This window comes from Meriones unguiculatus, chromosome 14, assembly GCF_030254825.1.
Source record: "Meriones unguiculatus strain TT.TT164.6M chromosome 14, Bangor_MerUng_6.1, whole genome shotgun sequence".
NCBI classification, from domain to species: domain Eukaryota; kingdom Metazoa; phylum Chordata; class Mammalia; order Rodentia; family Muridae; genus Meriones; species Meriones unguiculatus.
Window position 1 is genome coordinate 30,145,080 of NC_083361.1, and position 10,805 is coordinate 30,155,884.

Below are 10,805 nucleotides of genomic sequence, written 5' to 3' on the forward strand. Positions count from 1 at the left end.
AACACTGGCCCTGTGTCATGGGTGCAGAGAGAAAGCTGATGTAGTCTTAGGCACACACATAGTCAGACAAGTTGAAGGCCTTAAACTTCATAAACCAGTATTCTAGGCAGTACATAGCTATAATCCTAGCACTCAAGAGGCTGAGGAAAGAGAGTTGCTTGGAATTCAGAGTTATTCTGGACTGTGTAATGAGACCCCCCACCTACATACGTATGTATGTGATATATATGAAAAAATGCATATATATAACAAAATTCATAAAGGAGTGCCAATTCTGTGAAGTTCTTGGCAAAATCACATTAAATAGTAAGTTGTATTCATAAAGATGAAAAATAAAAACTCAGGCTGAGGTGATGGCTCAGTGTGTAGAAATGCTTGCCATACAAACCTAACAACTTGAGTTCAAATCCCCAGCACCCTCCTAAAAAGCTGCATGCAGTGGTGTGAGTGGGCCAGCTCTCCGGCTTATGCATCCTGGCTCGAACAAGGTAAGGATTGACACCACAGGGTGGCCTCTGATCTCCACGTGTGTGTGGACCTGTGTACACACAAAAGACTCTTGGAAAACTGGGACTAAGGGGAACTTCCCCAACCAGATAAAGAATTACAAACTGGATATAGTAACTTTTCCTGTAAGGCCAGCATTAAGGAAACCGAAGCTGAAGAATTGCCAGGAGTTCAAGTAGCCTACAGAATGGCATAGCCTACAGAATGAAACCAGTATCTGAAGGGAAAAATGGAAAAAAAAATATATTTAGGTAATAATTATATTTACTTCCCCTTGAGATCAGAGAGACAAGGATGTCCTCTTGTGACACTTTTTAAATCACCTTAGGAGTCCTAGCTCGTGCAATAAAAGGAGGGGTATATAGAGTGGGAGGAGATGGTGAGACTGTTTAAAGATGAGATGACACTCTTCTAAGTAGAAAACCAAACAACAAAACCTGGAATGAGTGAGTGATTCCAGCAAGGTTTCAGGATTACAGTATGTAAAAGCCAGGTGCTTTCCTAGGTACAAGCAGAGAACAGGTTGGGTAGAATTTGAAAGTTAAAAGTACAACTGGGTCAGGGAGGTGACTCGCAGGTAAAGGTGCTTGCTGCAAAGCCCAATGACCTGAGAATCCCAGGCACTCACTTAGCAGAGTGAGCCAACTCTTGCAAGTTGTCCTGAGTTCCACACATGAACACACACACACACACACACACCAATGTTCATAAAGTACTTAAGAAAAAATGGCTGGGGGATGTAGCCCAATTGGTAGAGTCATTGGCTGGAATGCATGAAGCTCCAGGTCTGGTCCTTAGCATAAAAATCAGGTGTGGTGGTGCATGCCTATAATCTCAGCACTTGGGAGATGTATCTAGGAAGATCAGAGGTTCAAAGTCGTTGTCAGCTACTTGTGAAGTTTTCCCAAGAAAGCACCCCTCACCCTGTTTCTTTGTAGTTAAGCTCATCATCTTCAGTTTCAACCAGAAGAAACATTGTATTCCATCAAGGAAACCCCACAGCCCCTGAGTAGATGGCTGCAGCTGCCACAGAAAGACATAACCTCTGGCCACATGTGGCTGTTTCCCCCAGTGGGATCTCCTTTCCTTGCAAGTGGCTCACTTAATGCCAGGAAACCAAGCCTGGAAATATGGGAGATGCTGTTTAGCCTCAGAAAAACTACCTTTGAAGAGACCAATGTTGACACAGAGGCCAAAGGCCAAGAGCTGCTTTTACCCCAAACCAAGTCTTGGAAAATGTCTTTAAAGCAATTTGCTATTCTGGTCATTGCTATCAAAGAAGACTTAGCACTGAATTTTAATCTAGAGGAAGATAGAGTCCAGATTTGAAAAGGTCTTATAGAAAACCATAGGCTGCCCTCAAACTCAATGCACTGCTGAGGATAATGGGGAACTTTTGATCCTCCTGCTAATGCTTCCCACATGTTGGGGTTACGGGAGTGTGTTACCATGCTCAGTTTTGTGTGGTGCTGAGGATCAAACCCAGGGATTCTTACATGCTAGGCAAGTACTCTAGTAGCTGAGCGACATTCCCAGCCCAAGAATCAGAGTTTTTGATGGTAAAAGAATTCAGTGTAACTTCTGGAATACACAGAAAGGTAAATGTGAAATTATCTTTCAATTGAAGAACACGAGTTAATGGAAATATGAGATTTTTAAAATGTCATTGTTGGGCTAGGCATGGTGGTGTACACCTTTAATCCCAGTACTTGGTAAGCAGAAGCAGGTGGACTTCCATAAATCTGAGGATAGCATGGTCTACTCAGTGAATTCCAGGTCAGCCAGGGCTACATAGTCTCAATTAAAAATTAAAAATAACACAGAAGTGTTGGGGACTGTCTCAGTTAGGGTTACTATCGCCGTGGTGAAACACCGTGACCAAAGGCAAGTTGGAGAGGAAGGGTTTATTTGGTTCACACTTCCATATGATTGTTTATCATCAAAGGAAGTCAGGACAGGAACTCGAGTGGGGAAGGAACCAGAGACAGGAGCTGAATCAGAGGCCACTGAGTGGTGCTACTTACGAGCTTGCTCCTCATGGCGTGCTCAGCCTTTCTTAGAGAACCCAGGACCACCACCCACAATGGGCTGGGCCCTCCCCCATTAATCACAAGTTGAGAAAATGCCTTACAACGACTCTTATGGAGGCATTTCCTCAGTTGAGGTTCCCTTCTTTCCAGTGTCTCTAGCTTGTACCAAGTTGATGTAAACTAGCCAGCACAAGCTGGAGAGTCGGCCCGGCAATCATGAGCTCTTGTTGAGCTTGCAGAAGACCCCAGTTCAGGTCCCAGCAACCATATTGTGTTGTTCACACCACCTGTAACTCCAGCTCCAGGGAATCTGACACCTTCTTCTGGTCTCCATAAGCACCTGCACTCACGTGCACACACCCACACACTAATGCACAGAGACACACAAATTAAAACGTAAAAATCTTTTAAAATACTATATTTCTTTCCTGCACTTAGTATAAATTTTGCCATTTCTAAGACTATCTTGCAGATGTTTAAGATTATACATGGCACATATTTGGTGTTTTGTTGTTGTTAAAATAAAGACCTTTCCTACAGATTTTAATAAACATTTTCAGAGATCCAGCTTTTTATTTTTTGCTTGTGAGTATGCATGTTGTGCATGTAGGTGTGTGTGTGTATGATTTATCTGAAGGGTGTCAGGTGCCCTTCATCACTCTACACCCTGTTCCTCTGAGGCAGCGTCCCTCACTGACTGTGGCACTAGTCTGGTGCTGGCAAGCCCCAGTGATCTTCTTGTCTCCACCTGACTGCCCTCCACCCAGGCACTGAGGTTACAGGTATATGTACAACCACCTTTGGCTTTTCATGCGTCTTCTGGGAGATTTGAACTCGGGTCCTTATGCTTGTGAAGCAAATGCTCTTACCTACCAAGCCATCTCTCTTCAAACACATTTTGAAACAAAATTATGCTGAACTATAATATAGAATAGGTTTTAATCGTAAGTCACCAGTTTCTGTTGATTTAAGGAAGTAAGCAGTAAGAACTTCTCCCCATATATAAAACCAAGCACTGTCAGCGTGGCAGTTCCTAATTTGTTTGTTTGTTTGTTTGTTTTAAATAAGGTTATTTGCCACTATGAAAGCACCAGCTCTCAGGGTCGTGTGGCTATACTGCACTTTCTAAAAGACTTCATTCTTCAAAGGTCATATGGACCTTCTCAGTTCTGGTCTTTAAAAAAATATTTACCAGTATTTGCATACTATGAGACTACTGTATTTTTCATAAATAACTTTATATAAAACCATATAATCTGGATGAATGGGAGGACCCTCTAAATAAAAGACCCATCCCAAGTGTCCAGTTTCATAAGCAAACTTGTCAACTTAGATTGTCAGATGCTGTCATAGCTCCATAGTAGGCAGAAAAAACAGCTAAACCAGAGCTAGCCAGTTCTGTTTAACTGTAAGCTACTTTGCATATTTTCACTAAATGACCACCTATAAATCAGGTTCAGTCAGACTCAGCCCCAAATACAGCATCTTGAACTACAAAACAGGTAAGACTTCTCCATAGTGGCCCATAGGGAGACTAGGATTTTTTAAAAAGCTCCAGGTATAGCTCATAAATTTTGTCATCAATAGGATTATGTTATTGTTTTAAGAAATCGATGATGATCTATATGACGAAAGGCTCAGCTTGTCCCAGTGATGAAATCTGATGAACTTGGGTTCTGGCATTTGGCACCAGCATTGCTGCTGACTTAGAAACCTTAGCAATTTATCGTAGACTCCAAGGAGGGAGGGAAGGAGGCATCCTAGCTTTCCCCTAGCTCACACATCCCATAATTCAATTGTATGTGCAATGGTGGCTTTTTTATTTTATTTTTTTAATTCTAGATTTTTTTTTTTTTAATGCTCAGTAGAGCATCAAGAATCTCTTAGGATTTTAACAGTAAGACCTCATTATTTATTTCCCAGAAGAGCTCTAAGAGAAACCTGAGCTGTTCCCAAGGTAGGTATGTTTGTCAACCATGCGTGTGTTTGGAAGCCTGGAATAGTAGCATTAATAACCCATTGCTTGCCTTTGAGATAAACATGTGCGCACTCCCCCCTCTGCTCCCCACCCAGACTCCCCTAGGCTCCCTGTCTTCATCCTCTTCATGGCTGCGTGCTTTCATTTCCCTAAACATTATGTTAAATTCTCTTGTGTAATGGAAAGTGAGCGATCATACTTCAGGGCTCCTGCGCTGATGGGGGGCTCCTTGGATGTGTTCAGTAGAGAAGCCTTGTCATCAGTGTGTCTTCAGACACGCCATGCTTTAAGAATTATTCAGGCTCTCATTAAAACCTAAAATCTTAATTTTACCTGTCGTGTAAACAAATTACTCAGATTTCACCTGGGTCAAGAGTTAAGATATTATTTAAATTATTCTTCAGGGTAAAAACCAGGGCTCAAGATAACATTCTGCATAGGTGGATATCTGCTTTACTTTTGAGGAACCTGACTTCTGCTTTCCTGTCTGTTGCTGTGAGAAAACACTTGGGGAGGAAGAAGCTTGTTTCAGCTTGCAGTTGACATGGTCCATCATGGAGGGAAATCAGGCCTAGGGCCAGGGAGCAGGAACTTGAGGCTGAGACCACAGGGGCCCTGGCTCACTCTCCAGCTTGCTGGCTTGAGCTTTGCTGGCTTTCTTCTGCAGTTCAGGATCACCTGCCCAAGAAATGGTGCCACCCACAGTGGGGTAGGACCCCCAACATCAATTAAGAGCCAACACAATACCCTAGGGACAGGAGGGATGGTCCAGCTGTTATAAGCACTTGCTACTCTTGCAAAGGACCTGGGTTTGGTTCTCAGCAAAGACACCAGGCCACTTGCAAATAACTGCCTGTAATTCTAGTTCAGAGGCTCTGACACTTCTGCTGGCATTTAAGGGTACCAGGCACACATGTGGTGCACATACATAAAAATAAGAGAAACAAAATAGCCAATATCCCAATATCCCATAGGCCAATGAGATGTAGGCAATCATTCTCTCAGATGACTCTAGGCCGTGTTAGGGTGGCAGTCAAAGCTAATGAGGACACTCATTAGCTTGTCAGCTGCAGGCAAAAGACCATTATCAAAAATAAATGGTGCAGGCTGCATTCCCATTTGCCTGCTTTGTTTTGTTTTGACTCAGGATCTCATGGACCCCAGGCTAGTCTGGGATAACCTTAAGCTTCTAGTTTATTTGGTGCTGGGATTGGCTGCATGCATGCCAGGGAAGCACATACTAGCCGAGCCGCATCCTTTGGCCCCATTGGTGGCTTCCTCATACCTACCCTTTTTTTCTCAGCCTCTTGAATTCCTAGCTAGGGAATTTCCTAATTAGTCTCTTCTCTCAGCAGCTTTTTTCTTTTTGACAGAATTCTGGCTCCTGTTTAGTCTTCCAGAGAGTCTTGTCATATGTTAATTATTGTGGGTCATTTGGTCAGTAATTTGGACTCTCCCATTTCCCGTTCCTCTGTTTCAGTTTTTAATTGGCTCTATCTCACTTCTCCTCCCCTAGCCTCTTCAGCACACTTTCCCAGGCATTCACTCCTTTTCCAGCTGGTCCCACTGTGGCTTTTTCCAACTCTTCCTCTTCTTTACCTGCCCTCCAGCCCTCTACCCCTCCCCCACAGCCCCCCAGACCCCTTCAGCCCCTGCAGCCCTTTCTGATTCCAGTTTCTTATCTTTTCAGAGGCCATAGTCAGGCCTTTTCACAAAGATGGAAACTCACTAGAATCTGGTCTTGAAGGTCATCCCTTCTCTCACCCGGCAAGGTCTGTAGTGTTCTGCTGTGCTCAGGTAGAAAGTATCCAGTGCCAAGTTAGGTGTGGTGGCACATGCCTAAGCTCCTTAGCCAGCTAACAAATGTCAGGCCAGCAAATACTCAGCAAGACCCAGTCTCAAAAATACAAACAAACGGAGAGAGCGGCACCAGCGTTATCTAACCTTGCCTGTAAACAGTTAGTTGGTTCGCTTTTGCCGCGCCTCTTTTTTTTGTTTGGTGTACCGAGCCTGTGACTCCCAAAGACACTGGAAAATTACTCCCTGAGAAGTGGCCCAAGAACTTAAGTGCTCTGCTGTTTGAGGCCCCTGGTTAGATCACTCCTGCTGCTCATTACAGGCATGTTCAGACCTCAGCAACCATGCTTTGAAGTCATGAATGTTTTGATTCTCTATGGTGGGAGAAAATACAAACTAGATTCTCTATGAGGTGCAGAGAAAGAGAGGCTCCATAAGTGTCCATCTGTAAGGAAAAAGAAAATGGTTAATTCTGGGGCTTGATGTGTCACTTGGACTTATTAAATTTAAACCTTTCAGACACTGCAGGATAGTCAAGACCTCAGGCGGATAAAGGAAGCAAGTGAGGCTCAGAGAGGCTTAAGACATCTGCCTGAGGACACAGGGCAAGGGAAAGGTAAGGTCAGGATTCAGCCCCTGAATCCTGAAGGATTTACAGTGGAAGGACACACAAGCACTCCTTCCCCGCCTCCTAGGTGACTGCTAATTACAGCGTACACACACACACACAAAGGCAGGCAGATAGACACAGAGAAAGTAATAATTAAATGTAATAAAAATTTTGATGAAGGAAAGAAAAAAGGAAGGAGTCCTCTCTTTCTCTCCCTTTTTATCTCCTTCCTTCCTTCCTTCCTTCCTTCCTTCCTTCCTTCCTTCCTTCCTTCCTTCCTTCCTTCCTTCCTTCCTTCCATGGTGGTAACGTTTTGAGACAGTTTTACTATATATCCTAAGTTACCTGAGAACTTACTATGTAAACCAGGCTGCCCCTGAACTCACAACTATCATTCTGCTTCAGCCTCCCGGGTACTGGAATTACAAGTTGTATAAGTCCAAAAAGCTAACTATCAATGCAGAAGTCTGTAAGACATGATTCTTGAAGAAAACACATCAAAATTGCTCTTTTAATCTGGCCAAACTGATAAGCACGGCTCCATTTCTAGGTGAAAGAGGAAGCGATGGACACCAGAAACTACCCCAGCCCTCCAGACAGGCTCTCTGTCTTCTCCGAGTCTGCCCACTTGCCACTGTCCAGGCCCTTCTACCTGGACCCCATGGTCACTGTCCACTTGTGCCCTGAGGCCCCGGTGCCAACCCCTTACATGGATGAGCTGCCTCTGTTGCCTTTTCCCAGCGATACCCTGATCTTGGACAATTACGGGGATCCATACCCCTTCCCCTTCCCTATGCCTTATGCCAACTATAGGCGCTGCGACTACGCCTACGGGCCCGCCTTCATCCGCAAGAGGAACGAGCGGGAGAGGCAGCGTGTCAAGTGTGTGAACGAAGGCTACGCCCGGCTGCGGCGGCACCTGCCGGAGGACTACCTGGAGAAGCGGCTCAGCAAAGTGGAGACCCTCAGAGCTGCAATCAAGTACATCAGCTACCTGCAGTCTCTCCTGTGCCCGGATGAGGCTGAGGCCGAGAGGAACCCTAGAACCGCCAGCTGTGGCTCCTTGGAGCCTGCTCTGAAAGCCATTTGAGTCAGCTCCTTCCAAAAACGGTGTCTTCTGTAGCAGTATCCAGTGGGTTCTCAAACACACGGTTTCCAGGAGGAGACAGCAGTAGCTCACTACCAACCTTTATTAAATGCTGCTTGCCTTGATTTCAGGTGTACAGTAGTCTCTCAGGCAGACTGAGAATCCCATGCTGGCCTCGCTGAGGCCCAGGATTCCCCCAGGTTCTCTGCATCCCACCCCACCCTCTCTTACGGCCTTGGCAGGAGGCTGTCTCCAAAGCATGGAAAGACTGAACGCTGATTACTCAAGCGCTTGTCTTGCACTTGCTACCCACTTAGTCCTAAGCGATCACTCCACACCTCCCTTGGCTTGAAATTAGTTTAGATGCATCTTTTTCTTGTAGATTTCCTTAAGCAGCTTAGGACCATGCTTGCCAAGCCTTGGGACCAGCTGGGGAGGTGGCTCACCGATTAAGCACTCGGCAGGCAGGCAGGCAAGCATAAGGCCCGGAGTTCAGACCTTCAGCATGTCATGTAACTGCCAGGTGGGCATGACAGCATGGCTGTAACTCCAGCCTCTGAGGGTGGAGGTGGGGAGCCCCAAGCAGGCAGGCCAGCAAGGCTACTCATATGAGTTTGGCTGACAGAGCTGACTCAATGAAGGTGGAGGATCTGTCAAGGGTGAGTCAAGCCTCCATATACACATGCATGAGAGTGTACTTACACCCCCCCACATGTGACCACACACATGCAAATGCACACCACACACACATGAAAATGGAGGGAAAAAAACCAAAAAGGTGGTTCTGGAATCTAATTGTTCAGTTTGAAGTTTCACTTCCTCTCCATGTTGGGTTCTTTATCCACAAAATGAAGAAAATAACGGCAATTTTCTGTGAGTTCATTCAGTGAAGAAGCAGGCCTGACCCCTGATCAGGATTCATGACCGCTGTTTGTTATCACGTTGTTATTATCACCCTCCTTGTGTAGTGCATCACCATGGTCCAGTCTCTTCTACATCAGGGCATCTTCAGCTGCTCTGTAGGACCTTCCTTCACTCCTGGAGGGAGCATTCGTGCCTCATGCTATGGATTCTGTTTCTATCCTCATAGCTACCTTCAGCCCTCCTTTTCCCTTAACTCCCAGTCCCAACTGTCATTAAACCCAGTCAGGATGTTGAGACTTCTCTCCCTCTGTCTCTGCTGTCATGTATCTCTGTGACATCTTTCCCAACCTCCTGTCCCAGCCAATACTCAACCTAGTTTGTGCTTATGTCTCTGTTTGGGTGCCTAGCCCACTGTCTTTACTGCACACCCCCATCTCTATCTTCTAAGAGACAATCTTATTCAGCCCATATTCTTCCAATCCTGAAGACTGCCTGAACTTGGTGGGGTCAGGAAATATTTGTTGATACTATTTTCCTGTTCAGTTCTGTCAGCTGTGTCAGGACCACTAACTCTCATCCTGGGCTCTGTTCTTAAAGGGCTCTGCCCTCATTTTGAAGCCTTTTCTCATACTTTTGGTTGTGAGCCTAGCCTTTAACAGCTGAGCCATCTCTCCAGCCCTTGAAGACTTTTCTTTATCTGTTTGTGAATGATGATGATGATGATGATGATGATGATGATGTGTGTGTGTGTGTGTGTGTGTCTGTGTGCCCCCTGTAAGTCAATGTACATACACATCTGTGAAGCTGTTAAAGTACTGCTGCTCAAACTGTCTGATGGTTTCCTTTGGGCGATTACCTTTAAATGTACCCACTTCGTTTACTTGTAGTTTTTGTTTTGTTTCATTGTCCTCACTATGTAGCTCTGGCTGGACTCTAACTCATAGAGATCTACCTGCTTTGCCTCCAGAGTCCTAGGATTAAAGGCGTATAATACAATGCCTGGCTCCACTTTGCTTTCAAAGCTCCCTATACTCTGACAGCCTCACAGAAAATCACAATCTTGCAAACACATCCTTCTCTCTTCACTCTTCCATTCTAACCTGGAATGTTTTCCCTCCCACCACTGAAATCCCGTGCTCTCATTCAGTCATCCTTCCTGGCTGTCAGCTCTCATTAGTCTTTCTCAGCCTCATATTCAAGGCATGTGTCTGGGCAGTAGTCGTTCTGGTGATTGCTAAACTAACTGTGAGCATCATCAAGGTGCTCTGAGTTGCCAGAGAAAACTCAACTGAAACTGTCACAACCAATACAGAGAATGGGACTGAATACTTCAACCACCTGTTATTTTAAAATCTGTGTCTGTGTCTTTGTCTCTCTCTGTCTCCCCACCAAGAAGTTTTATGTAAAGAGATGGGACAGGGGGCTGTAGAGATGGCTAAGTGGTTACAAGCCCTTGATGCTCTGTGGGAGCAGTGGGCTGTTTGAGCCAGAATGCCCAGGAGTCTAGGTCTGTCTCTATGACTTTCTCAGGAAATAGCTGCCAGAATCTTCAAGAATTAGATGTCTCCTTATTCCTGAACAGAAAGAAGAGAATCTGTACCCAAGATCCCAGGTTCAATCTTGAGACTCATTCTGATGGGAGTGGCTCAAGGACCACTAAACCCTTTGCCTCAAGGAGACAGGTGTTCTGATTGACACTAGTCACCTGGGAGCTGGGTTACATTTGGCCGATATGCACATGGATCCATAGTTCAAAACCGGAACTGGTGGGTAGGCAGCACGGGTGAGGGAGACACACCATACTTGGGCCCCTGCATTTTCTTGGGTCTTCTCTGTTGAGCACAGTGCCAGGTATTTCTTCACAGCACCACAACTGCCTCAAAATACTACTTCTGTGGATCCCGGCAGAATGTTTAATGATGTATTTATTTA

At 45.2% G+C, this 10,805-nt stretch overlaps 1 protein-coding gene across 1 annotated transcript; it reads left to right on the top strand.

Annotated features, from left to right (window-relative positions):
- The first annotated feature begins 3,992 nt into the window (after positions 1–3,992).
- On the top strand, positions 3,993–8,131 carry Ascl3 (achaete-scute family bHLH transcription factor 3). The gene is made up of 2 exons (XM_021636256.1): positions 3,993–4,039; positions 7,473–8,131. Exon 2 carries the CDS (start codon positions 7,488–7,490, stop codon positions 8,010–8,012), a length of 525 nt encoding a protein of 174 aa, XP_021491931.1. The 5' UTR covers positions 3,993–4,039; positions 7,473–7,487; the 3' UTR covers positions 8,013–8,131.
- Positions 8,132–10,805: the final 2,674 nt, after the last annotated feature.